This window comes from Saimiri boliviensis, chromosome 9, assembly GCF_048565385.1.
Source record: "Saimiri boliviensis isolate mSaiBol1 chromosome 9, mSaiBol1.pri, whole genome shotgun sequence".
NCBI lineage: Eukaryota > Metazoa > Chordata > Mammalia > Primates > Cebidae > Saimiri > Saimiri boliviensis.
In genome coordinates, this window is record NC_133457.1 from 68,013,479 (window position 1) to 68,041,231 (window position 27,753).

General features: G+C 54.1%; 2 protein-coding genes across 2 annotated transcripts; one reads left to right on the forward strand and one right to left on the reverse strand.

The window, feature by feature from the left end:
• Nucleotides 1-154: 154 nt before the first annotated feature.
• On the reverse strand, nt 155-16,227 carry SLC51A (solute carrier family 51 member A). Its single transcript, XM_003930856.3, has 9 exons — nt 16,031-16,227; nt 15,093-15,187; nt 7,172-7,326; nt 6,509-6,582; nt 5,947-6,105; nt 5,276-5,387; nt 4,433-4,579; nt 1,194-1,299; nt 155-658 (listed from the first exon to the last, which is right to left on the reverse strand). The coding sequence occupies exons 1-9, from the start codon at nt 16,066-16,068 to the stop codon at nt 501-503; spliced, it is 1,044 nt and encodes a 347-aa protein (XP_003930905.1). The 5' UTR covers nt 16,069-16,227; the 3' UTR covers nt 155-500.
• A 5,257-nt stretch (nt 16,228-21,484) lies between these two features.
• Nucleotides 21,485-27,391, forward strand: ZDHHC19 (zDHHC palmitoyltransferase 19). The gene is given in 8 exon segments (XM_039461985.2): nt 21,485-22,130; nt 22,449-22,570; nt 23,344-23,483; nt 24,275-24,447; nt 25,214-25,319; nt 26,795-26,880; nt 27,215-27,311; nt 27,314-27,391. Coding segments are annotated over 8 exon segments (1,047 nt in total). The 5' UTR covers nt 21,485-21,867; the 3' UTR covers nt 27,374-27,391.
• Nucleotides 27,392-27,753: the final 362 nt, after the last annotated feature.

The following is a 27,753-nucleotide window of genomic DNA, read 5'->3' on the forward strand; positions in this document are numbered from 1 at the left end:
CAAGTTCTTTTCTTACACCAGTTACAGTACTTCCTCTTTCCATCTGCTTCAGAAAGCTCAGTAAGCTTTCCTTTATTTTTTTCCGGAGACCGGGTCTCCCTGTGTCCCCCAGGCTGCAGTGTGTGGCACAACCATCGCTCACTACAGCCTCAACCTCCTGGGCGTAAGCGATCCTCCTGCCTTAGCCTCCCAAAGTGCTGGGATAGCAGGCATGAGCCAGCACACCCAGCCAGCAATATACAACCCTGAAGGACTCATAGTGACATGGACAGAGGCCGTGTGCCCAGTTACACATTTTCAGACTTCATCTTGTTTATTACAAAACCTAAAACACCTTCCCCAGGCCAGATCCAAAACAGTTTTCTCCCATGCACTGTTCACCTTCATCTGTAGAGTCACGTGGAGTCTGCCAGCCTGTGCTGACAACGGGAATGCTTCCCCATTTGGTCAAGGTTGAGGGACAGTAAGGAAGTCTTTATTCTAATGAGTACAGCATCTGTTCACTGCCCAGGCCATCCACCTTCGGCCTTGAGGGTCAAGTCCAGGTCTGGAGAAGGGAAAGCTTCATACCCAGCACTGCAGTCTTTCCTCCGGTAGTATGTCCGTGTCAGCACAGTCATTAGAAAAGTCTCCAGGATGAGGAGGTGGCAGTTCATCACTGCAGTGTGGGGCGAAACAACGTAGGTTACGCTGAGTTATAGAGGAGCTATTTTACTAGCAGCCCCAGCATACGAGTTGAGCAACACTTTCTCTGATTTACCCCTGAATTAGGACTTAGGGATACAAAATTGTCATAAATAACATAGCAGGTTACTGGTAGAGCCAGAACCAGAACTTGGCTCTCTACTTCTGTGATCTGAGGCTAGCATTAAAATCCATTTCTTATGTGTGTTCAATCAACATGGGCTTCTGTTTTTTCAGCCACACCCATTCCTCTCCCTGGAGCTGACGATTGAACCCATGGCTTTCTGGGCTGGCACTCTGGGCTGTCCTCAAGGTGTGGGGTTTCACTTCTCTTCTCTGTGATCAGAGAGGTCATAGTTTCCTTAAAGCCTTTGTTGGGATTTCCTGGAGATCCCTTCTGAACATTCTGAGCAGAAGTCAGTTGCCCTAATGTCTGTCTGAGGCCCTTTCTTTCCTGACTCCCCTATCTCATCCATGCCACGATGGGATCGGGGCCTCCACGTGCTCACCTTGAGACCTGATTTTAGAGGAGAAGGGAGGTGAACAAGCAATCTGTCCGCCGTTGGCCAAGACTGAGAAAATGGAGGGCTGCAGGGCAGTCAGGATGAGGAGAACCTGTGGAGCATCAGAGAGGCACAGGTGAGTGGGGTCCTGCCGCACTGCACAGAGCCCAGCCGGCCTGCTGCTGGGCCTTTCCTTCCACTGGGCAGATTCCACCCACCGTCAGATCTGTGCAGTTACAGAGCGTTGAGACTCTCACTGCATTAAAAATCTATGGGATTTTCATTTCTAGGCAAATGACATTCTCATTTTCTTTTTCTTTTCTTTTCTTTTTTTTTTTTTTTTTTGAGATGGAGTCTTGCTCTGTCGCCGGGCTGGAGGGCAGTGGCATGATCTCGGATCACTGCAACCTCCACTTCCCGGGTTCAAGTGATTCTCCTGCCTCAGCCTCCCGAGTAGCTGGGACTACAGGCGTACACTACCACACTAGGCTAACTTTTGTATTTTTAGTAGAGACAGGGTTTCACCATGTTGGCCAAGCTGGTCTTGATCTCTTGACCTCGTGATCTGCACACCTCGGCCTCCCAAAGGGCTGGGATTACAGGCATGAGCCACCGCGCCCGGCCCTCTACCCAATATCTTAGAATTTCTGACAAGATTTAAGAACTGATGAAGGGGTTCATTTTTAACTCCTATCCCAGCCATGGCTACCAATGAGCACTTGATGGATAAAAAAGGTGGGTGATTAGAGAAGAGTCATTCCATTCAGCTCAAGTGCCTGAGGTCCCTGCTCCTAGAATACTGGACAACTAACCATTCAAGCGCCCCTTGAAAACACTCTGCCATGCCAGGGACTGGGAGGAGCGGGCAGCGGGGAATTCGTGTTGAATGGGTGCCGGGTTTCTGCTGGGGAAATTTCAGAAGTTCTGGGCATGGATGGAGGTAATGGTTGTGCAACAGTGCGAATGTACTTAATGCCACAGAACGTTATGCTTCAAAATCATTGGGCAGGAAACAGTGGCTCACGCCTGTAATCCCAGCACTTTGGGAGGCTGAGGTGGGGGGATCACAAGTTCAAGAGATTGAGACCATCCTGGCCAACATGGTAAAATCCTGTCTCTACTAAAAATATAAAAATTAGCCACGTGTGGTGGCACGTGCCTGTAATCCCAGCTACTCAGGAGGCTGAGGCAGGAGAATCACTTGAACCCCGGAGGTGGAGGTTGCAGTGAACTGAGATCTCGCTGTTGCACTCCAGCCCGGCAACAGAGCGAGACTCTCTTTAAAAAAAAAAAAAAATTATTAAGAGGGCAAATTTTATCAGTAATTCACCACAATAAAGAAGGAGAGCGAGAAGAAGATCCAGAGGCCCTGGAAGCCCTCCCTGAGTACACTGTGGGGAAGCATCGCTTCTTCGAGGCCGGCGGGGCTTGTCCACGCTCTCCACGTTAGCCTTGGGCAGGCTCGGCCATCACAGGGTTTTTATCATTCAGCCGGTCTTAAGTACTTCTGGGACCCAGAACCTTGCTGCCCCTTCAGTCTCTGACTCATTCCAGGGACTTCTCCCTCTGTTCCCACAGCCCCTTCCATTCTACCTACTACGTGCCTGGACGTTCACGTTGGGAGGCACATAGGTAGGTGGAAGGAGGTAGGTGAAATCACTCTGTTAACTGTAGGCCAGTCACTGCGCCTTGGGAGTAGGAGACAGGATGGAGAAAGGAGGAGAACAGGACCGGGTCACAAATCACTGCATTTGGAGGGTTAGAGAATGCCACGCACAGAAGGCGGGCACATGTGCCTCAGAGAATTGTCAGAAGCGGCGTGAAGATGAAGAGGCAGGGTACTGAGAAGACAGTGTGGAGGAGTCGGACACACCTGGGTATGGATTCTAGCCCTATCCCTTATGTGCCTTTGAGCAAGGACATCTCTGGGTCTGTTTCTTCCTTTGTAAAATGGGAATAATAATGAGTTCCAGGACTGTGGAAATTTAAGTGTAGTGTACAAAAGTGCCTAGCACATGGTGTAGGGAATCCATAGCGGTCGCTGGAGCCTGCTGCTGGTGGTGATGGATTACAGCATTTTAGGAAGTCACAGAAGAGGAAAGGGAGAAGCAAGGGTAGACAAATGTAAGGTTTGTTAACATACGTGCCATAGGTTAAACTGTGTCCCCCAAAAAGCTGTGCTGAAGTCCTGACCCCCCATACTTTGACCTTATTTAAGAACAGTTTGTTGCAGATGTGATTAGTTAAGATGAGGCCATAATGGAATACCGTGGCCCTCAATCCAATTTGACTCATGTCCTAAAAATAAACAAGATGGTGGGCGCGGTGGCTCACGGCTGTCATCCCAGCACTTCGGGAGGCCAAGGCAGGCAGATCACCTGAGGTCAGGAGTTTAGACCAGCCTGGCCAGCATGGCAAAACCTGTCTCTAAGAATACAAAATTAGCTGTGCGTGGTGGTGCACACCTGTAGTCCCAGCTACACGGGAGGCTGAGGCAGGAGAATCGCTTAACCCAGATGGCGCCACTGCACTCCAGCCTGGGCGACAGAGCAAGACTCCGTCTCAAAAAAAAAAAAAAACAGAAGACACGCAGAAACACGGGAGAATATCATGTGATGGAGGCAGAAATTGGAGTAACGCAGGTGCTGCTCAAGGGTCGCCCAGGACTGGCGGCAAGCCCTGGAAACTAGGGAGGCCAGGGAGGAAGGGAGGAAGGGTGGAGACCCCTCGGGGTGCAGAGGGAGCGTGGGCTTGCAGCCTCCAGCACAGTGCGACGATACATGTCTGGTTGCAATGGCATGATCTCGCCTCACTGTAACCTCTGCCTCCTGGGTTCAATCTCCTGCCTCAGCCTCCCGAGTAGCTGCAACTACAGGTGTGCATCACCACGCCTGGCTACTTTTGTATTTTTGTAGAGATGGAGTTTCTCCATGTCGGTCAGGCTGGTCTCAAACTCCTGACCTCAGGAGATCCGCCCTCCTCGGCCTCCCAGAGTGCTGGGCTTACATGTCTGTTGCTTTAAGCCATCTGGTCTGTGGTATTTTGCCATGGCAGCCCTGGGAAACAATTACAGCACAGAAAGGCAAAGTGGGAAGCACAGCAATCATTTTCGAATCTCATGAGACACCCGAGGCTTAGGAAAAAGATTCCCAGGCCCACCTGGAGCCTTTGTTGGTCTCGCCCCCTAACCGCAATCACTTGTAGCTCTGTTATTAAACATCTTTTCTCTCCCAGGGTATCGTTACCTGGAACAGAGCAAACTTGGCTCCAATGTTCTGCTCACCCAGGTGTAGCTTGGCTTGACGGAAAAGGATGCCCAGGGTCCAGAGAGCCAGCAGTGTGGACACGCCAAGGAAGGTGTTGATCCAGAGAGCTGTGCTCTCCTCAGAAATCTGTTGACAGGCGAGAAGGTAGCCAGTGAGGCAGGCAGGCAGGCACTCTTTCTCTCTTTAAGAGGTGGTGTCACTGTCACCCAGCTGAAAGTGCAGTGGTGCAATTACAGCTCACTGCCGCATCAAACTCCTGGGCTGCAGTGAGCCACGCGCCTCAGGCTCCTGAGTAGCTGGGACTACAGGTGCACACCATTCCCAGCTAATTAAAAAAAATAGAGAGAGATGGATCTCACTATGTTGCCCAAGCTGGTCTCAAACTCCTGGCTTCAAGGGATCCTCCTGCCTTGGCCCCCACAAAGTGCTGGGATTACAGGTGTGAGCCACCATGCCCAGCCTAATTTTAAAAACATTTGTATAAATGGGGTTTCACTATATTGCCCAGGCTAGTCTTGAACTCCCACTCTTGAGCATTCTTCCCACCTCGGCCTCCTGAGCCACTGGGATTACAGGCCTGTGCCATGCCCCCAGTGTCTGCTTTGATCTCTCCACTCCATGGCAGGAACAGTAATGAAAAAAGCCCTAGGGCCTGGGCCTGTGCCAGGGCTTTCCTCTCCCGGGCAGTCCCTGAGTCTCTGCTTTTCCACAGTCACCCTGTTTCTGAGGCCCTCTGTCAAGGGGTGTTGGCTCTGGCGATTCCTTTTACAACACAAAGGCACTCAGAGTCTAGGACTGGGCCGCCCCTCATTCCCAGCTTACATCTGCTGGGTCGTAGATGCCGTCGGGGATGAGAAACAGGCCCGTCAGCGTCAGCGTTATCTTCAAGAAGGCGTATTGGAAAGGGCCCAACATCAGGAGCCGAAGCTTCTTCCTGAGCGGAGAAGAGGGCTAGGAACATGGGCCCCCAGGCCGCCCGCCCCAGGAAGACCTCCGGCTCCTCATGGGGCTCCTCATGGGGCTCCTCATGGGGCTCTGGGCTGAGGCTTGGCTGCCACGCCCCGCAGGTCAAAGGGAGGGGACCGAGGAGAAGGCCGGGATGCTGACAGCACTGGGAGCCCTGCTTGTCTCCCAGTCACCCCCAGATCAGAATGCTCCCTTTCGAGCGCCATCTGGGAGTGTGACCGCAAGCTCACACACTGACCAGGTGGGGGACAAGCGAATGGCCCCACTTCCAGTTTTATCTTGTGTGGCTAAAGTTTGCAGGGTGCAGTGAAGTTCCGTGATGAGAATTTAGCTCTCCTTCCTCTGCTCCCCCGTACCCAGAGGTCAGGGCCTGGGGGTCCTGGCTGCGGGGCGCCCACCCTTCCACGGCTGGCTTTGGCCCATTCACGCCTAATTCCCAGACCTTGAATGGGGCCAGAAGGCGCTCCTGGGAAGGTGCCAGAAGAGGCCCCGCCGCTCCTGGAGGAGGTGCCGTCATCCCGCCTCACCTGGTGAGCAGCAGCGGTGGACAGCAGGGACAGCAGCAGCAGCAGGGGCCTGTGTGGACCCTCATCGGGGTGTCCTTCAGAGTCCTCAGCACGGCCTCCTTCCCCCCAAAGCCTTCCACCATGACCAGCATCAGCAGGTAAAAGCACACGGCGTAAAACCTGCGGGGGGAAGAGAAGTGGGCCGGTGAGGCGGGGCGCGCTGCAGGGACACCCCTTTGCTGCCAGAGAGAGAGACTGCAGGGCGGGCCGGGGCTCCCTGAGGGGAGGAGGGCAGGGCGGGGCGTTCCAGGTGTGTGACCCGCGGTGAGCCAGGGGCAGAGAGAGGGGACAGCTCGCAGGATGGGGAGGAGGGGAGCTTCTGACTGTGGGAACAAAGGGGTGCCTGAGGAGTGGCCAGATGCCAAAATTAGGCACTCCCTGAACAGAACCAGAAGTCCAAGAGCCGCGAACCAGCACAGGCTGGGAAGGGCCAGATTCAGGGTCAGCTGGGATTAAAGGCAAGGGCTCCGGAGTCCTGGTGAGCGGGACCAGAGGGGACCATGGTGGGGGGCGGAACACTCACGAGGTTATGGCCATTTCCACCAGCACCAGGGAACGAGGGATCCAGAGACCAAAGCAGCAGAACACAGACACCACCTGCGCAGAGGGGCGGAGTGGGTGAGGGGGTGGGGGGGACGCTCATCGGCGCAGAGGGGCGGAGGGGGTGAGCCTGGGGGAGACTACTCATACCTTTTGTGCAAGGGCACAGGAGGCAAAACCTATACAGTTGAGGCAGCGTTCCTTAACCGTTGCCAGCGGGAAAAAGAACTAATCAAGCACACCAAGGACCTATGTCATGGCTGTGGGAGCGTTTCAAAAGCCCTGGCATGAGGGCACGGCTGAGTGTGACCCTGTGGGGTAAGACGTCCCCACACTGGGAGGAACCGCGGCCTGCCTCTGCAGGAAGAACGCTCTCTTCCAGCAGCAGTACTGTGGCGAGGCGCGGGTGAGCGAAGGTCTCCAGCTGTTTCCGCAGCGCTGAAAATCAAACGCTGCACCCCACCGCCTGCGGCCTTCCAAGCAGAGGCCCCTAGCTGCAGGTGGAGCTCAGATTGCAAACCTCCACCCTCCGCCGGGAGTGGCAGGAAGCTCTTTGGAGAGGCGAATGGCTGAGTTTACAGAGGAATTCTCGAATGGGCCTCTGCCTTCTTTTCAGCTCCCCACAAAGGGCAGCCCAGGGGCTCACCGTGGGTGCAGAGCTACTCCAGAGCAGGGTCCGCCTCTTGATGGGGCAAAGGGTGTTCCTGTACAGGTAGACGGCGTCCTCCAGGAAGATGGCGATGGAGCCCAGGGCAAGCAAGGTCATGATGCTGGTGAGGGCGAGTTCCACAGGGCCCAGCGCTAGAGGAGGAGCAGGCAGAGAGCTGAGGCCAGGACTGAGCGGGAGAAGACGCGGGCTTCTTCCTGGGGTGGAAGTTGCCTTACCAGGTCTAGGCTCCTGCCCGTGCACAAGAATGACGGTTTTTTAGACCTAGAGTATCCAACATCCAACTAAGAAATAGTCATTCTTGTGCATGGATGAGAGCTTAGATCAGATAATTCTTGGCATATGGAGGGCTACTTGAATCAGGGCATAGATACCAAACAAATTTTTACAATAATTAGCATTTTTTTTTTTTTTTTTTTTTTTTTTGAGACGGAATTTCGCTCTTGTTACCCAGGCTGGAGTGCAATGATGCGATCTCGGCTCACCGCAACCTCCGCCTCCTGGGCTCAGGCAATTCTCCGGCCTCAGCCTCCTGAGTAGCTGGGATTACAGGCATGCGCCACCATGCCCAGCTAATTTTTTGTATTTTTAGTAGAGACGGGGTTTCACCATGTTGACCAGGATGGTCTTGATCTCTTGACCTCGTGATCCACCCGCCTCGGCCTCCCAAAGTGCTGGGATTACAGGAGTGAGCAACCTGAATGATTTTTATCTATTTATTTTATTTTATTTTATTTTTTTTTTTGAGACGGAGTTTCGCTCTTGTTACCCAGGCTGGAGTGCAATGGCGCGATCTCGGCTCACTGCAACCTCCGCCTCCTGGGTTCAGGCAATTCTCCTGCCTCAGCCTCCTAAGTAGCTGGGATTACAGGCACCCACCACCATGCCCAGCTATTTTTTTTGTATTTTTAGTAGAGACGGGGTTTCACCATGTTGACCAAGATGGTCTCGATCTCTTGACCTTGTGATCCACCCGCCTCGGCCTCCCAAAGTGCTGGGATTACAGGCTTGAGCCACCGCGCCCGGCCCTGAATGATTTTTATAATAAAAATATTTAATTAAAAAGAATTCAGACAATAGGCAAAGTCCAGATAGGAAGAAGCCAAAATTAATTCAGATGGTTTCCCAAAACCAGTATTCCATGGTTGTCAGGGGTGGCCGTTCCTAGAGCCTCCCTAACCCCCAGCAAGTCCTCATCAGCCCTTGGAGTGTAAAAACTGCCCTTTCACAAGCCAGAAACCCACAGTCTTTCCCAGTCTTCATTTCCCGAACTGCTCCCTGCTCCTTGGAAACCTCCACTCCGGGTGATGTCCCATGAGGCCATGTCCTCCAGCCACGTCGGGGCTCTCTGTGTTCACAGAGCTGTTCGCTAGCTCACTGTGGAGTTTCCACGGAGGTGGGGACTTTGTCAAGCTTGTGCTCCGTTCTCAGATGCCTGGAGCAGTAACTGCTCTGCAACCGTTGGCTGAATGAAAGAAATAACCCTGTGGTAATTCCCATCACCACCCCCATGTTTTTCTTTTTTCTTTTTTAAAGACAGGGTTTCACCATGTTGGTCGGGCTGGTCTTGAACTCCCGACCTCAGGTGCTTCGCCCACCTTGGCCTCCAAAGTATTTGGATTACAGGCGTGAGCCACCACACCCAGCCATCACCCCCATTTTATAGACTTTTTCAGGAAACTCAGCTCAGAGAATGAAGCACCTTGCCCAAGGTCACACAGCCTGGAAGGAAGCTCGGATCCGCGACGCTAAGCCCACACACGTCTTCTCCATCGCACACAGTGACTCTAGGTGTGTGTGCGTGCGGATACGGGGGAGGTGATCAAAGGCCACCATAGGAGGGCCGTTCCATCTTGAAGGTGCAGCGGGGCAGATTCTGACTGTCAACGCGAATGCTGTCACAGTGTCTCACAGCTCTTGCCTTTGGTACTCTGATCAGGAGAGGACGGGTTCCTTAGCACCTGCAGCCCGGTACTGGGCTGTCCATCAAACTCTTTATCGTCTTAGAAGGTGGCCTCTTCTTTCCTGGTTGAACCCAATTTCCCCGAAAGTGCATCTGAATGGATACTATGGTACAGAAGTATTCCACGGCAAGGGGACTTTTGGAAATGCATCAAAGTTAAATATGATTCCTGCAGAGCATACTAAATTTTTTTTGAGACGGAATCTCACTCTGTTGCCAGGCTGGAGTGCAGTGGGGCGATCTCAGCTCACTGCAACCTGACTCCCAGGTTCAAGTGATTCTCCTGCCTCAGGCTCCCGAGTCGCTGGGATTACAGGTGTCCACCACCACGCACAGCTAATTTTTGTATTTTTAGTAGAGATGGGGTTTCACCATGTTGGCCAGGATGGTCTTGATCTCCTGACCTTGTGATCCACTCGCATAAGCCTCCCAAAGTACTGAGATTACAGGTGTGAGCCACCACGCCTGGCTGAAATTTTTAATCTGCTAATTTACATTGTAAATTTCCAAAAGGAGGGTCTAGAATGCACCTTTTAGAAAACAACTTTCGAGAGAGATCCAAGATGGCTGATCACTAGCAGCTCGGGATTGTAGCTTCCAGTGAAAGCACAGAGAACGAGAGGACGCCACACTTTCAGATGAATTCTTGTTGCTCACGCACCAGGAGATTCCCAGCAGAGGAGCCCCACGGGTCGCCAGCGCGACTCTTGTGACCGGCGAGGTGGTTTTGCCGGCGCCTCAGAGCGTCGGTTCTTGGTGCAGTGTCAGAAAAGCACCATCAATCTTAACGCCGCTGATTTAGTCAGCGCAGTGGGTTGCTCAGATTTTGGCGCTGAGAATCAATAAGTTGGACGTCCACTCAGAAGCCCAATTACAAAGACGGTAATTATAAAGACCACAGATGGGGCCGGGCGCGGTGGCTCAAGCCTGTAATCCCAGCACTTTGGGAGGCCGAGGCGGGTGGATCACGAGGTCGAGAGATCAAGACCATCCTGGTCAACATGGTGAAACCCCGTCTCTACTAAAAATACAAAAAACTAGCTGGGCGTGGTGGCACGTGCCTGTAATCCCAGCTACTTAGGAGGCTGAGGCAGGAGAATTGCCTGAGCCCAGGAGGCGGAGGTTGCGGTGAGCCAAGATCGCGCCATTGCACTCCAGCCTGGGTAACAAGAACGAAACTCCGTCTCAAAAAAAAATAAATAAATAAATAAAATAAAGACCACAGATGGATAAATCTACAACGAAGGGAAGAAAACAGCCAAAAAAGGCTGAGAATACCCAAGATCAGAACGCCTCTCCCTCAGCGGGGATCACAGTTCCTCATCAGCAACGGAACAAGGCTTGATGGAGAATGAGTGTGTTCTAATTACAGAAGCAGGCTTCAAAATGTGGATAATGAGAAACTTCTGTGGATTAAAAGAACTTGTTTTAACCCAATCCAAAGAATCTAAGAACTTTGAAAAAAGATTTGATGAAATGTTAACAAGAATACACAATTTAGAGAGGAATATAAGTAAATTGATGGAGCTGAAAAACACAATACGAGAACTTCATGAAGTATGCACAAGTTTTAACAGCCGAATTGATCAAGCAGAAGAAAGGATATCAGAGGTCGAAGACCAACTCAATGAAATAAAACGAGAAGACAAGATTAGAGAAAAAAGGATAAAAAGGAACGAGCAAAGTCTCCAAGAAATATGGGACTATGTGAAAAGATCTAATCTACGTTTGATAGGTGTACCTGAATGTGACGAAAAGAATGAATCCAAGCTGGAAAACACACTTCAGGACATTATTCAGGAAAATTTTCCCAACCTAGTAAGGCAGGATAATATTCAACTCCAGGTAATACAGAGAACACCACAAAGATATTCCTCAAGAAGAGCAACTCCAAGGCACATAATTGTCAGATTCGCCAGGGTTGAAACGAAGGAGAAAATACTAAGGGCAGCCAGAGAGAAAGGTCAGGTTACCCACAAAGGGAAGCCTATCAGACTCACAGCAGATCTCTCAGCAGAAACCCTACAAGCCAGAAGAGAGTGGGGACCAATATTCAACATCCTTAAAGAAAAGAACTTTCAACCCAGAATTTCACATCCAGCCAGACTAAGCTTCACAAGTGAAGGAAAAATAAAGTTTTTTGTGAATAAGCAAGTACTCAGAGATTTCATCACCACCAGGCCTGCTTTACAAGAGCTTCTGAAAGAACCACCACACATAGAAAGGAACAAACAGTATCAGCCTTTCTAAAAAAAATACCAAAAAGTGCATCAATATAATGAAGAATTTACATTAACTAATGGGCAAAATAGCCAGCTAATATTAAATGGCAGTATTAAACTCACATATATTATTATTAATTCTAAATTTAAATTGGACTAAATCCCCCAATCCAAAGACAGACAGGCAATTCGAATAAAAAACGAAAACCCATCAGTATGCTGCATCCAGACCCATCTCACATTCAAGGATACACAAAGACTCAAAACAAGGGATGGAGAAGGATTCACCAACCAAACAGAGAGTTAAAATAAATAAATAAAAAGCAGAAGTTACAATTAAGCAACAAAGATCAAAAGAAGCAAAAAAGGACATTATATAATGATAAAAGGATCAATGCAACAACAAGAAGAGCTAAAGATCCTAAATATATACACACCCAATACAGGAATACACAGACATACAAGACTTATAAAGAGACTTAGACTCCCACATAATAATAGTGGGAGACTTCAACATTAACATTAGACAGATCACTGAGACAGAAAATTAACAACGATATCCAGGACTTGAACTCAGATCTGGAACAAGTAAATGTAATTAACATTTATAGAACTCTCCACTTTAAATATACAAAATATACACTCTTATCAGTACCACATCATATCAACTTAGAAGTTTAAACGAAATGTTGGTTGGCTCCTTGTTTGTTATTCTCTTCCCTCATTTTCTTTCATGTCTCTGTTACTAAGGACAATTATAGGCATACTCATATTTAGATTGCATTCTAGCCTGGGCAGTAAAGCAATACCCCCATTCTCTCTCCCTCTTCCTCTTTCTCTTTCTTCCTCTTCTTTATTCTTTTTCTTATATAAAAAAAAAAAAAAAAAAAAAAAAAAAAACTTTCTTTTTTTTGAGGCAGAGTCTTGCTCTGTTGCTCAGGCTGAAGTACAATGGCACATTCTTGGCTCACTGCAACCTCCACCTCCTGGGTTCAAGCGATTCTCCTGCCTCTGCCTCCCAAGTAGCTGGGATTACAGGTGCCCACCACCATGCCCAGCTAATTTTTATATTTTTAGTAGAGACAGGGTTTCATCATGTTGGCCAGGCTGGTCTCGAACTCCTGACCTCAAGTGATCCACCCACCTCTGCCTTCCAAAGTGCTGGGATTGTAGGTGTGAGCCACCACTCCTGGCCACAAAACTTAACTTTCTGCAGAACTCTGTTTTCACGAAGCACTCCTTGGGATTAATATTCTGAGACTTTGAGAAATGCTTGTCTAGCTGACCATTTTGAATATAATCATACTTATAACAACTATTAAATTTCCTACTCTCTCTGGAATAGCAAAGATTACTTTTTACAATAATGAAAACAAGAACATCAAATAAAAATTTGAAAAAAGAGTAATCACCCATAATCCCCGCTTTCTAACCAAAAATTATTTCCATTTTTTCGTATTTGCTTCCAGGAGGTTAGGAATACAGTGTAGGCAGTGGAGTCAGATGCTGAGCTCAAAGTAAAATACCGCTTACGAATTGCTCTGTGACTGTAGACTGGTTCTTATTCTCTCCTTGGCTTCTTAGCAAAGCATCTGGCATGTAGTATTTGTTTCACAGAAAGTAACTTTAAGGCTGGGCATGATGGTCCCGCCTGTAATCCCAGCATTTTAGGAAGCCAAGGCAGTCCTCTCATTTACATCCCTGCTTTTTTTTTGCTGTTGTCTGTCACCCAGGCTGCCGTGCAGTGGCGCGATCTTGGCTCACTGCAACCTCTGCCTCCCAGGTTCAAGCGATTCTCCTGCCTCAGCCTCCCAAGGAGCTGGGACTACAGGCATGAGCCACCATGACTGGCTAATTTCTGTATTTTTAGTAGAGACAGGACTTCACCATGTTGGCCAGGCTGGTCTTGAACTCTTGACCTCAAATGATGCACCCGCCTCAGCCTCCCAAAGTGCTGGGATTACAGGCTCGAGCCACCGCACCCGGCCACATCCCTGCTGTTAAGGCTCTTCCTCTGCAGTCTGTCCTGATTACTGATTAACGGTCATGAAGCACGACTTTCATCCGGCCTCTCCAATCTCAGAGCCCTCGCCAGCTCCTTCTCTCTGCGGGATAAAGTGTGGCCGGGGGCACCCGCCGACTCACCCGCTCAGCCTCCCTGCCCTGGAGGGCCCGCTGCCCAAATCCTACCCACTCTGCCTGCAGCTTGCTGGACCAGCAGGCTTAGAATGGCGTCTCTGTTCTGAACAGCCTTGGGGGTTCCGTTTGCACATCTTGTAGCAAAGCACTGTGGACCCGTTTTCATTGTGTACGGCAGGGTTTCTCAACCTGAGCACTACTGATGCTTCGGCCTGAATCATCTTTTGTGGGGGGCGGTCCTGTGCACTGTGGGAAGCTTAGCAGCTCTCCTGGCCTCTGCCCACGAGATGCCAGTGGTACCTTCCAGCGTGGCAACGGAAACCCTCTCCAGAGACTGGCAAATGTTCCCTGGGGTGAGAGCTGCTGTGTGAGTGAGGCTTGTGCCACCAGCTGCACTCTGGACAGGTTCCTGGAACTGCTGTAGCAGCCATCTACTGGCACTGACCACAGCGTGGCCACCAGGCACCTCTGGGCACCCTGGCCATGGGCAGTCGCCCAGGTTCATCTGAAACTGAAGCCATCCAGTCCAAGGATGTGCCCTGTCTGGGTGCGAATACATACTGACGCGTCCTGTTGCCTGGGAAACGCATTCAGCGTGCTGTAGAGACACAGCCTTTGATCCAGCGTTTCAGAGGTGGTCAGCATGCACAGGGAGCCCACAGTGGGCTGGCCAGAGCCACGCTTTCTCTAAGCATGCTCGGTTCCCAGAGCTTCATGCCCAGGGAATACATGGAGCCCCACCCTATGCCTTTCACTTTTTCTTTTCTTCTTCTTTTTTTTTTTTTTGAGATGGAGACTCACTCTGTTGCACAGGCTGGAGTGCAGTGGCACGATCTCAGCTCGCTGCAACCTCCACCTCCCAGGCTGACGCGATTCTCTTGCCTCAGCCTCCCGAGTAGCTGGGACTGCAGGCCACCACACTAGCCTAACTTTGTATTTTTAGTAGAGATGGGGTTTCACCATGTTGGCCAGGCTGGTCTCAAACTCCTGACCTCAGGTGATCCGATGCCTCGGCCTCCCAAAGAGCTGGGATTACAGGCGTGAGCCACTGCGCCTGGCCAGGGACAAGGGTTTTTCAGAAAGACTGCGTCGTAAAACAGATAGAACTGGGTCCACCTGTGTGGAGCTCGTCGCTCACAACAACCTCCCCTCTAGAATGCTACAGGCCCTTTTCCAGGGAGGGTGCTGTGCAGGCCTCCCGGAGACCCTGTGGTGCTCGGACCACTTGGGTGCCATCCTGGGTCCCTAGATGACTCGGGGGTCGGAAAAAGCACCCCAGGTCGCATATTCCCCAGTTTGAATGAGCTTTGAGGCCGGTTTGCGGAGGCCCAGCAGGATGGCTGCTCTCCGGAGCTGGGCTCTCACGCTACCATTTTGGCCACTGGCTCCTCGAGGAGGTTCCCTTCTCCAAGGCCTTAGCCACCTTGTTAAGGTGACGGACACTCAGTCAGTTATTCTGTGCAGGTGGACCAGCTCAGGGCCGCCTCTCCCCAGCTCCGCTCGGCTGGCCTGGCTCCCCTTTGGGTCGTGGGTCTCTTCCTCTCAGTTCCTTCTAGGGAGGGTCCCCCCCACTCACCTCTCAGGAGCTGGGCTGCGGTGGGGGGGTGAGAGAAGCAGGCGGCGGGGATGCCGTAATTGGTCTTCAGCACCTCCAGAAGATCTGCCGTGTATCTGGTGAGGGAGCAGCCTGTGTTCAGAACCATGGGGGGCGGGGGGAGTTCTGCACCCTGGACCCTCAGATGCTCCCGGAACCATGAGGGGTGGGGTGGGAGCTGCACGCTGGACCCTCAGACACTCCCAAGTGCGGGGACTTTGTCCATTTCCCCTCAGGGGGCCCTTTTTGTTCTCTCGTATGTGTGTGTTTGTGTGTGTGTGTGTGTGTGTGTGTGTGTGTGTCAGGGTCTTGCTCTGTTGCCCAGGCTGGAGTGCGGTGGTGTGTCTTAGCTCACACTGGCAGGCTTGACCTCCCAGGCTCAAGTGATCTACTAAGCCCCCTCCCCACCGAGCAGCTGGGACTGCAGGCACAGCCACCACCCCTGCTGACTGTTTATGTTTTCAGTAGAGACAGGATCTCGCCATGTTGCTTGGGCACTGGTCTCGAACTCTTGGACTCCCGCCTCAGCCTCCCAAAGTGCGCAGATCACAGGCGCCCAGCCCCACGGCCCTTTTCTTAGAGGGAGTGGAGAATTGGCCCAGGCTGGGGAGTAAGACAAGCTGCCATCTGGCCAAGGGGGTGTCTGGCTGCAGGGCCTGCAGAGCCCACGCAGGGCTGTCTCCACTCTCATCCGCAGCAGCCCAGGGGCCGGCCAGAGAAGGGGTGGGTCCTGGGGAGCTCGGCCCGGCTGCCGAAGGGCCTCTGGCAGCCCCCACCTGTGGGGTCCTCCCCACCCTGGGGGCAAGGCGCACATAGGCCCAAACCCACGCTGTCCCTGAGGACCTCGGGGCAGCCGTGCTCAGCCCTGCCTCACTGCAGCCGCGGGGCCTGGCCAGGGTGGGGCCGCCGCCCTCACTCACCGCGGGTCAAGCTGTATCTGGGTCCTGCCCGGCTCCATTGCCGCTTTCTTTCCAGCGATCCCGGGGGCACTGAGGGGCAGGAAGGGCCGCGTGTGGGGGCCTTGCCGGGCGGGCTGAGGGCAGGTGCAGTTCCAGGCCTTCCCGGCCGCCGGACTTTCTGTCTCAGAGTTCACCCTGGAGGAATTTGATCCTGTTGCTGGCAGAGCCCCGGTGCCGGCTCCTCCCGCCGCTGGGACATGCGCCCCACCCTGCCCATCCTGGGGGAGTCGACCCTGCCCTTTAAGGAGCCTTCTGGGGTGGGGTGGACGCACCGGGAAAGGGTGGAGACAAAGCCTTGGCTCCTCACTGAAGAACCTGCTAGAACCCAGGCCCGGGACTCCACGGGGGGGACTCAGGGCTGAGGCCTCAGGTGGGAAGGAGGACAGGTGGGGGCAGCCAGATGAGGTGTGGGTCTCCCAAAGCCCACTCATCGCCTCTTGATGCCAGGCTTAGCCCGCCCACCGCTGGGCCTTACTGGCCCCAGGAGGAGGGTACATCTGAGTGTCGGAGTTGCTGGCAGGCTCTGAAGCCCTCCGAGTCACGTGCTTACAGACCATCCTGCTGGTTGACAGCTTCTCTTTTCTCTGTCCACATAGATGAACATCTCTTTGAAGCCACACTCAGCGTCTGCACGGCGGCACTGTGGTACTCTCGGCTCCTGGCGTGGAGCCTGGCACACACTTGAGTGTTCCTTAGGATTTGCTTGCATAATTGATAAAAGCATGAACTCAGAGCAGCAGCCGGCGTCTGTTAGCACGTCTGGTGTGCCAGACATGCAGTGCGGGCCTTAGCTTATTTATACGTTACAACTGCTTTACGAGGGAAGCGGTATCCTTACTCCCATTTTACCGATCACGAAGCTGAGGTCCAGAGAGGTTAAGAAACCAGGTTAGATCGAGAGCCACGGGGTGTGGAGAGCAGCCAGAGGGGCCTGAGGGAGGGGCTCCGTTGCCGCACGGTGGAGGTTATAGGTAGTGAGAAGAAGGCCCAGGAGAGGGTGCAGAGGGTCAATTCCGGGAAGGCAGAGGGGCTCCCTGCCCTGGGCTGCTGGGCCATATGAGCAGAGAAAGCATCCCTGATGGCATACCCAGAGGAGCCCTGCTCCTGTCCCAGACCCCTCAAAGCCTCTCCCAAGAGTCAAGCTGGGTCCCCGCCAGTTTCACCCTCCTCCTAAAAAGTCCAGTTCTTGGGACAGGACAATGCTGTGATGCAGGCATCTCAATGGCCCAGCTACCTTCTAAGAGGGAGGTCAGGGGAGGAAGACAGAGGCAGGCAAGGGCCCTGACCCCCAGAGGGTCAATGGCCTCGGCCCCACCCTGACAAAGACACAGACTGACTCAGCGTCCTCCCACCATTTCCGCAGGAACGCTCCCTGGTCATTCACCCCTAGCCCGCTGACAGGCCTTGGGTTTAATTGCCCAAAACCCTGAACTTTGGACTTCCCAGAGCCGACATCAGGGTCCTGGGGATGTTCTTGGAAACTTAGGACACAGTGGGGAAGGGGGAACTGGGAGGGGCAGTGGTTGGGCCGAGAAGCTGACCTTCCTTAGTGTGAGGGTCGGTTTCCCAGCTAGGCAGCAGACACTGGGCGACCCCAGGAGAGACCAGCAGGGTGTCAGTGAGGGGAGGGGCTTCCACCCCAGCCAGGGTCCCAGAGGGGCTGTGTTCTGTGCAGTATGGCCAGGGATCCGGCCAGCGGGGGGTCCTGACTTGAGGCCGGCCCATCCCCAGAGAGGGCTTGGTCAGTGGAGGCCTGCCAGCTGTCAGAAACGGATTTTTAGAACCAAAAAGAATGAGTCCTTCGGAATCTCATTTCTGAGGCTTGTTTTTTCCCACAAAATTATAAGATAGCATCATCTGATACTTACTGAGACACGGGGTCATGGGGCTCGGCTCCAAGCTGCGAATGAATTCCCCTTTGCTTTCTTCTTTCTTTTTCCCTACCTGCTAACTACAGGACAGCGAAACAATGAGATAAGCATGATTCCACTAGAAAGCTTCCTCAAGATGCAAAACCCACGGATCACAGCACCCTGAAAAGCTCAGATCGGCAGCACCCCACTTTAAATCTTACACTGAAGGCAGTGAACGCGTGGCCTGCACGTGCACAGCAGCAGAGGAATGACCACTCTACTCTTGGCCTCGTTATAAGACTAAATCTCTGCCCGGGCTCGGAGGCTCACGCCTGTAATCCCAGCAAGCACTTTGGGAGGCTGAGGCGGGCAGATCACCTGAAGTCAGGAGTTTGACACCAGCCTGGCCAACATGGAGAAACCCCATCTCTACTAAAAATACAAAACTTGCGGGGGGTGGTGGTGCATGCCTGTGATCCCAGCTACTCGGGAGGCTGAGGCAAGAGAATCACTTGAACCTGGGAGGCGGAGGTTGCAGTGACCCGAGATCCCACCATTGCACTACAGCCTGGGCAACAAGAGTGAAACTCTGTCTCAATTTTAAAAAAAGATAAATATATAAAACATAAAAATAAATGAATGGGGGCCGGGCGCGGTGGCTCAAGCCTGTAATCCCAGCACTTTGGGAGGCCGAGGCGGGTGGATCACGAGGTCAAGAGATCGAGACCATCCTGGTCAACATGGTGAAACCCCGTCTCTACTAAAAATACAAAACATTAGCTGGGCATGGTGGCGCACGCCTGTAGTCCCAGCCACTAGGGAGGCTGAGGCAGGAGAATTGCTTGAACCCAGGGGGCGGAGGTTGCGGTGAGCCGAGATCGTGCCATTGCACTCCAGCCTGGGTAACAAGAGCGAAACCCCGTCTCAAAAACAAACAAACAAACAAACAAACAAACAAAAATAAATAAATAAATAAATAAATGAATGAATGGAAGGAGATGATTAAGTGGAGGCTCTCATGTGAGTTCACTAGTGAATATTTTTGTGTTACGACATTTTTCTACATAACATCACAATTTTAGGGATTTAGATGATGACAAGCATGTAAAAAAAGCTCCCCTGAATTCAAAAACTACCAAAAAATCAAAATACACAGTGCTAAGAGCAATAGGTCCATGAACAGGGGCTGGGTGCAGCGGCTCAGGGTCGTAATCCAGCCCCTCGGAACGCTGAGGCTGGAGGACTGCCTGAGCCCTGGTGTTGCCTGGGCCACATCGTGAGATGCTGTCTCTTCTTTTTTTTTTCTTTTCTTAGAGACAAGGTCTCGCTATGTCGCCCAGGCTGGAGTGCAGTGGCTATTCACAGGTGTGACCCCACTATTGATCAGCACTGGAGTTTTGACCTGCTCCATTTCTTTTTTTTTTGAGACGGAGTTTCGCCCTTGTTACCCAGGCTGGAGTGCAATGGCGCGATCTCGGCTCACCGCAACCTCCGCCTCCTGGGTTCAGGCAATTCTCCTGCCTCAGCCTCCCGAGTAGCCTCGGCCTCCCAAAGTGCTGGGATTACAGGCTTGAGCCACCGCGCCCGGTGCTGACCTGCTCCATTTCTAACCTGGGCTGGTTCACCCCTCCTTAGGCAAGCTGGTGGTCCCCCACTCCCGAGAGGTCACCATATTGATGCCGAACTTAGGGCGGACACCTGGCACTGCGCACTAAAGCCCAGAACTCCTGGGCTCAAGTGATCCTCCAGCCTCAGCCTCCCAGGTAGCTGGGACTACAGGCACCGCCACCATGCCCGGCTCTTTTGGTTTTTTGAGAAGGTGACTCACTGTCCCCCAGGCTGGAGTGCAGTGGCACAACTGGCTCACTGCAACCTCCGCCTCCTGGGTTCAAACAATTCTCCCACCTCAGCCTCCCAAGTAGCTGGGACTACAGACGTGTGCCACCACCCTCGGCTAATTTTTGTGTTTTTAGTAGAGATGGGGTTTCACCATGTTGGCCAGGCTGGTCTCGAACTCCTGACCTCAAGGGATCTGTCTGTCTTGGCCTCCCAAAGTGCTGGGATTACAGGTGTGAGCCACCATGCCCGGCCTGTCTCATTTCTTTTTTAAATAAAAAATTAATAGCCAGGTGTGGTCGTGGGCACCTGTAATCCCAGCTACTCGGGAGGCTGAGGCAGGAGAATCACTTGAACCAGGCAGACAGAGGTTGCAGTGACCCGAGGCTGTGCCCTTGCACTCCAGCCTGGGTGACAGAATGAGACTCTGTCTCTAAAAAAATAAAAAGTAAAGTAAAATAAAACAAATAAATGAAAACATATTAGGGAGAATCTGGATATTACTTTTTTTTGAGTTAGTTTTCGCTCTTTTGCCCAGCAGGCTGGAGTGCAGTGAATTACAGCTCACTGCAGCCCTGGTCTTCCAGGGCTCAAGTAACCCTTTCAGCTCAGCCTCCTGAGTAGCTGGTGCTGTAGGTGCACACAACTACACCTGGCTAATTTTTGTATTGTTAGTAGAGACAAGGTCTCACCATGTTGTCCAGGCTGGTCTCGAACTCCTGAGCTCAAGCCATCCATCCTCCCGCCTCGGCCTCCCAAAGTGCTCGGATTACAGGCGTGAGCCACCAAGCCTAGCCACCAATCACCTATTTTATCCATGTTGTAGAATAACGAGATCAGTGTTGAATTCAAGTCACCTACAAAATGAGTGTTACACTTTGACATGTGCAAAGTCTCAGCAAAGAGTCTCCGGTGAGTTGGTGGCAGGAGCTCTGAAGCTGCCTGGTGGCACCTGGGTCTCAGCCTGTGCAGCAGCCACAGAGAGGACTCCACAGTGAGTATCTGGCCATTTTCAGCTGCAGCTGGGATAGGGAAATGGTTTTTGACTCTGATCAAGACGTGCAGTGTGTGGGTCCTCCAAGCCCTGACGGGGTTCAGATGCTTAGTCACCAAAACAGGTGCCAAGTGTCAGCTGAGCTGGGGCACAGTGGCTCATGCCTGTAATCCTAGTGCTCCAGGAGACCAAGGCAGGACTGCTTTAGGCCAGAGGTTCAATCAAGGCCAACCCTGTCTCTACAGACAGACAGATCAAGTCAGCTGCATGGAATGGAAAGCCCCATTACTTTCTCACATAATAAGCAGCTCAGGGCTGGGCGCGGTGGCTCACACCTGTAATCCCGGCACTTTGGGAGGCTGAGGCGGGCGGATCACAAGGTCCGGAGTTGGAGACCAGTCTGGTTAACACAGTGAAAGCCCGTCTCTACTAAAAATACAATTAGCCAGGTGTGGTGCTGTGTGCCCGTAATCCTGGCTACTCGGGAGGCTGAGGCAGGAGAATCAAGTGAACCTGGGAGGTGGAGGTTGCGGTGAGCCGAGATTGCGCCACTGCACTCCAGCCCAGGCGACAGTGTGAGACTCCCTCTCTAAATAAATAAATAAAATAGGCAGCTCAGGGGGAGGCGTTTCAGGGCTGGGCCTCGGCTCAGCAGTGTGGCTGGGCTCTGCTGGGCAGCGTGCTGGCGTGTGGCCTAGGGCCCCAAGGTGGCACTCTAGCCAGCGTGCCGTGGTGCGATCCCCGCTCACTGCAACCTTCACCTTCCAGGGTCAAGTGATTCTCCACCACGCCTGGCTAGTTTTGCGTTTTTAGTAGAGACGGGGTTTCACCATGTTGGTCAGGCTGGTCTCGAACTCCCGACCTCAAGTGATTCACCCGCCTCAGCCTCCCAAAGTGCTGGGATTTCAGGGATTACAGCGCCCGACTGAAAATTACCAGCTTTCTTCCCCATGTGTTTCTCCAAAGTCATATCCTCCAGCACTGTCAACCTCTCAGGGGCAGGACCTCGTTTCCCCAGCATGTGGGGTGGGGGTGGGGTTTGCTGTTGGAAGTGCCTGTCACCACGGGCAGCCAGAGCAGGCTGCAGGCAGTTCTGAGGACCCCCAGCCTCTGTGATGTCACACTGGGCTTCTTTCCTTTCATCCTGGGCAGTGGCTCTGAGGCCGCCGTGGAGCTCTGAAAGCTGGGCTGGGGAAGGAAGCCTGCTGGCTGTGACCTGCCCCGGAGGCGCAGGAGGCCCAGCCATGACACCCTTAACAGACGTGAAGGAGCCCCGTCCTCTGCCTCTGCTCCCACTTCCCTGGGTCCTCCCCAGCCTGTTTGCCGCCTGCAGTGTGGCGCTGCTGGTCTTTCTCAGCGGGCTCTTCTTCGCATTCCCGTGAGTCTCCGGGCAAGCGGTTGGGTTTCCTGCAGAGAGAAAGGGAGACAGAAGGTGATGACAGGGTGCGGGCCGGAGCGCAGAAGGCGGGCAGAGGTCGGGGAAGGAGGGATGTTCTAGCTCTAGGGACCGAATGTGCAGCGGCACAGAGGTCAGAGTGCCCGTGCGGCTGGTCACGCTGCTGACATTGGTGGAGCCGTTATGAGTGTGTCTGCGTATTTGGAGCCTGGATTTTCAGAGCTGCTTTAAGGTCTGTGGGTCCTGACCCGGGTAAGCCAGGCTGCCCCTGCTCAGGTCTGAGCCTGGGTCTCGTCTCAGTTGCAGGTGGCTGGCTCAGAATGGGGAGTGGGCCTTTCCTACGGTCACAGGCCCCCTCTTTGTCCTCACCTTCTTCAGCCTTGTTTCACTCAACTTCTCAGACCCTGGCATCTTACATCAAGGTGAGGCATCAGCCCCCGGGAAAAGGAGGCGGCACCCCAAGGACTGTACCTGCAGGGATGGCTCCAGCCTCTGGACCCCTTCACCCCACGTCTTCATCGCTCTGGCCCTGGCACCCCATTTCTTAAGGCACCAAAGTGTGGAAAAACAGAATTGTTGAGGTTTCCCAGTGGCCTAGATGGGAGGACTGGGTGCGCCAGGGCCAGAAGCCAGTGGGCTCTTCCAAACCGCTGTTTGCACGGCCTCCCTTCACTGCACTGCTCCAAAGGCCTGAGGTTCTTTTTTTTTTTTTTTTGAGACAGTCTTGCTCTTGTTGCCCAGGCTGGAGTGCAGTGGTGCCATCTCGGCTCACGGCAACCTCCACCTCCTGGGTTCGAGCAATTTTCCTACCTCAGCCTCTCGAGTAGCTGGGATTATAGGCATGCATCACCAAGCCTCGCTAATTTTTTGTATTTTAAGTAGCGATGGGGTTTCTCCATGTTGGTCAGGCTGGTCTCGAACTCCCGACCACAGTTGATCACAAAGCGTTAGGATTACAAGCATGAGCCACCACGCCATACCAGGCCTGAGTTTTATACAAAACTCTCCTGGCTGAAAACCTGTCTTCCCTTTGACTGCCATCCTCTCTGAGCTTGGACAGCTTGCTCAGTGGGGACTGGGGTCCCCTGCCCACCTCATCCCCACCCTTCCTCATGCCCTGTGATGCCATGGAGCTCCCCCAGCCACAGAGTGACCGCAGGGCCTTCTGCTGCGCCCAACCGTCTTCCCACGCCAGGCTCCGCTGAGCAGGGGCCCTTGACAGTGCACGTGGTGTGGGTGAACCACGGGGCCTTCCGCCTGCAGTGGTGCCCACAGTGCTGCTTCCACCGCCCGCCCCGGACCTACCACTGCCCCTGGTGCGATGTCTGTGTGGAGGTGAGTGCCCCTCTACCTGACCACCAGCCAGCCATCACCCCACATCTGGCTGGGACCAGGAGCCCCCTCATACAGGGGCTGGGGCTGGGTGTGAAGCTGTCCCTCGGGATGGCTAAAGGCCAAGGGTGCCAGTAACTCCCAGTCACTCTCGGTCGGTCACTCCTGCGCTGTCTGCCTGCACCTGTCCCGGGAGGCTGGCCATTGTCTGCACAGGTGCTGACGTGCATAGGCACCTACATCTGTCCTGGGCTGGGTCAGGCCGGGGGAGGAGAGGCAGCTCCCTGTCCCACCCCTGAGTTCACTAACATGAGATACCCAAGCCCCTCAGGCTGGCTGCCTGCCTGGTCTGGGAGGCCTTGCCTGTCCTTGCCTGGGTGTCCAGGTTGGAGGGTCTCGTGGCTCTGAGTGGCCATCTCTCTCGTGGTCACAGCCTGCATAGGTTTACAAGTGCTGGCTGGGCAAGGGTGCTGCTATCATCTTTATCTAATGGGCGAGAAAGTGGAGGCCCAGAGGATGGTTTATGTTCTGCCCAAAGTTACAGTAGGAAGTGTCTCCCAGACGGTCTGGCAAGCCTTGTCTCTAATGTCTCCTGACAGGTGACCTGATATACCACAGAGACCTAGGTGTGCTCTAACAAGGGAAATGCCAGCGTTAGGGACTCTGGCTGTTTCTCCCTGGGGGTGGAAGCCCGTGCATGGGCCACGGGCAGGTGGCTAGAGGGCAGGGGGAAAGTGATCGAAGTCGGGCGGGAGGAGAAGTCCTCGAGCCTGCTCCCTCTCCCTGTCGCCCAGGACTTTGACCATCACTGCAAGTGGGTCAATAACTGCATCGGTCACCGCAACTTCCGCTTCTTCATGCTGCTCGTCCTGTCCCTGTGCCTCTACTCGGGCGCCCTGCTGGTCACCTGTGTCATCTTCCTGGTGCGCACGACCCACCTGCCGTTCTCCACGGACAAGGCCGTCGCGTATCCGCCCACGTGGGGAAGCAGAGGGAGGAGGCGGGGACTGGGGCGGGGGCAGCGGGGCGGGCCATGGGGGCGGGGCTAGAGGGAGAAGCCTCGGGGAGGGCAGTCCGGGACGAGTCGGGTGGGCGGGGTGGGGGATGGGAGGGGCGCGTGGAGAGTCCCGCGGGCCCAGCGCAGTAATCCCAGCACTTTGGGAGGCCTAGGCGGGCGCACGGCTTCAGCCCCGGCGTTTCAGACCAGCCTGGGCAACGTGGTGAGACCCCGTCTCTACGGAAAGACAGAAAAATTAGCCGGGCGTGGTGGCGCGCGCCTGTGTCCCAGCTACTCGGGAGGCTGAGGCTGGAGGGTCGCTTGAACCGGGGAGGTCGAGGCTGCAGTGAGTTGTGATTGTGCCTCCAAAAAAGAAGAAAGAATCGAGCGGGGTCATGGAGCGGGTGCTAACAGTGGAACGCAGATCTGGACCGGCCGGGACTGCGGGGTCTTCAGGCTTTCGCCCGGGTGGGCTAGATGAGGGCGGGGCCAGGAGTGGTGGGTGGGCTTCCGTGGGCGGGGCTCGGGGCGGAGTCGGGCGTGAGGGGCGGGGATAGGGGCGGAGTCGGGCATGAGGGGCGGGGATCGGGGCGGAGTCTGGTCTGGTTGGGGGTAGCTCAGGAAGAGTCGGGCCTGAGGGGCGGGATTCGGGGCGGGGATCGGGGCGGAGCCGGGCGCGGGGGCGGGGCCAGGCGTGGGAGGGGTCCCGCAGCTCTGCGTGTTCCTTAGCGCGCAGCCTCGTGGTGGCGGTGACCGCCGCGGGCTTCCTGGTGCCGCTGTCCCTGCTGCTGCTGATCCAGGCCGCGTCCGTGAGCTTGGCCGAGCGCACCTGCGAGGGCAAGGTACGCGGGCCGTGGGGGCGGCGCTCGGAAAGACAGAGCGCTCCGTGCGCTGCCGGGGCCCGACTGCCGGACCCCAGGCCCCTCCGCACGCAGCTCTTCAGAGGCTCGAATCCCGCCTCCTCCGGGAGCTCGGTGGTCACTCTCCCTCCTGGGAGCCTGCTGTGTGCTAGGCGGTTTTGTTGCTGAGCGTGGGAGCCTACTGTGTGCTAGGCGGTTTGTGTTGCCCTGAGCGTCGGAGCCTACTGTGTGCTAGGTGGATTGTGTCACTGTGAGCGTGGGAGCCTACTGTGTGCTAGGCGGTTTGTGTTGCCCTGAGCGTCGGAGCCTACTGTGTGCTAGGTGGATTGTGTTAATATGAGCATGGGAGCCTACTGTGTGCTAGACAGTTTGTGTTGCCGTGAGTGTGGAAGCCTACTGTGTGCTAGGCGGATTGTGTTACTGAGTGTGGGAGCCTACTATGTGCTAGGCGGTTTGTGTTACTGTGAGCATGGGAGCCTACTGTGTGCTAGGCTGTTGTTATTACTGTGAGTGTGAGAGCCTACTGTGTGCTGGGCTGTTGTTATTACTGTGAGTTTGAGAGCCTACTGTGTGCTAGGCTATTGTTGTGTTATTACTGTGAGTGTGGGAGCCTACTGTATGCTAGGCTATTGTTATTACTGTGAGTTTGAGAGCCTACTGTGTGCTAGGCTATTGTTATTACTGTGAGTGTGGGAGTCTACTGTGTGCTAGGCAGATTGTGTTACTGTGAGCGTGGGAGCCTACTGTGTGCTAGGCTGTTTGTGTTACTGAGTGTGGGAGCCTACTGTGTGCTAGGCGGTTTGGTATTACTGTGAGTGTGGGAGCCTACTGTATGCTAGGCTGTTGTTATTACTGTGAGTTTGAGAGCCTACTGTGTGCTAGGCTGTTGTTATTACTGTGAGTGTGGGAGTCTACTGTGTGCTAGGCGGTTTGTTATTACTGTGAGTGTGGGAGCCTACTGTGTGCTAAGCTGTTGTTATTACTGTGAGTTTGAGAGCCTACTGTGTGCTAGGCTGTTGTTATTACCTTGAGTGTGGGAGCCTACTGTGTGCTAGGCGGTTTGTTATTACTGTGAGTGTGGGAGCCTACTGTGTGCTAGGCTATTGTTATTACTGTGAGTTTGAGAGCCTACTGTGTGCTAGGCTGTTGTTATTACTGTGAGTGTGGGAGCCTACTGTGTGCTAGGCTATTGTTATTACTGTGAGTGTGTGGCCTCACACGCTGACCTTCCAGACTGTGGCATTCAGGGAAGGCAGTCTGTATCTGGAAGGAGGCAGGAGGAGGATGTGTGTGGCCGGTGGGGACAGAGGGAGGACTGTGCCGAGGGGGTCCTATAACTCTCAGGGGCTGCTGGGCTGAGCCCTGGCTGGCTGACCAGCTCCGGGAGGGTCACTGGGTGACGGCCCAGCCTTTCCTGACGGTTCTGAGCTCCTGTTCCAGTTTCCACCCTCCTCCAGTGCAGGCACCTTCAGGGATACAACCCCTTCGACCAGGGCTGCACCAGCAACTGGTATTTAACAATCTGTGCGCCACGGGGCCCCAAGTGAGTTGACAGAGCAGAGGCCCAACTGGTGAACCCTGGGGCTGGGGCAGGGCGGAGGGGGGCACCCCGGCTCCTCACCGCGGCCCCAGGCCCTTACACTCACGGTTCCTGCTCCTCCGGGGTCTTCTCCAGGGCACTGGGAGCTCTGGGGCCTCCCCACTTCCTCGCCTCTGTGGGTTCTTGACCCATTATGGCGTAGAGGGGCGCTGCATTATGCACAAGGCTGGCCTCAGCTTCCTGCAGAGCCAAGCCCTGGGCTGCCTGCTTCCCACGCTGAGGGGGGCGGGGCCAGGCCAGGAGGACAGTGGCCTGCATGTGCCCTGTTCCTCCCCAGGTACATGGCTGAAGCTGTCCAGCTGCAGACAGCGGTGGGGCCTGACTGGACACCCATGCGGAACCTGCACTCCCCTACGTGCCCCCCAGCCTGCCCTTGCCTCCAGCCCCAGCCTCTGGGTCCCTACAGACCAGGGAAGGGGCCCCCAGGGAGTGGTGAGGCTGCAGCTCTCCAGGAGGTAAGGAGCATGTGCACACGTGTGCGTGTGCCTGTCGGGAGAGGGTGTCTGCAGGTTGTGAGGGTGTAGGGGGAGGCCCCTGAGGTTGGGCTGACCCTGACGGTGGAGCGCTCTGAGTGTGGGGGAGGGGGTTCTACACTGGAGGGGCATTGAAAGGAGGGCCCCAGGCCTCTAGAATATGCCCAGGAGTCCCTGGAGTCACAGAGACAAATGACTACCCTCTAAACGTGCTGATTGGCCTTGGGTCAGTCACTTACTGTCAGGACTGGGATGAGCCTGTGGTTTATAATTTGGCCAGGGGGTAGGAGTGGCGGGAAATTCTTTCATTTAAAGGAAATGAAGCCCCATGAAACTTGGAGGT

Bases quoted from the DNA above. Each gene is read 5' to 3' on its own strand.
- SLC51A (XM_003930856.3), bottom strand. From the start codon at position 16,068: ATGGAGCCGGGCAGGACCCAGATACAGCTTGACCCGCG. The intron at 6,106-6,508 runs GTGAGTGTTCCG...TTCCCCCCGCAG, and splicing joins GTGGAAATGGCCATAACCTC to GTTTTACGCCGTGTGCTTTT. The intron at 659-1,193 runs GTGAGCACGTGG...CCCACACTGCAG, and splicing joins CTCTAAAATCAGGTCTCAAG to TGATGAACTGCCACCTCCTC.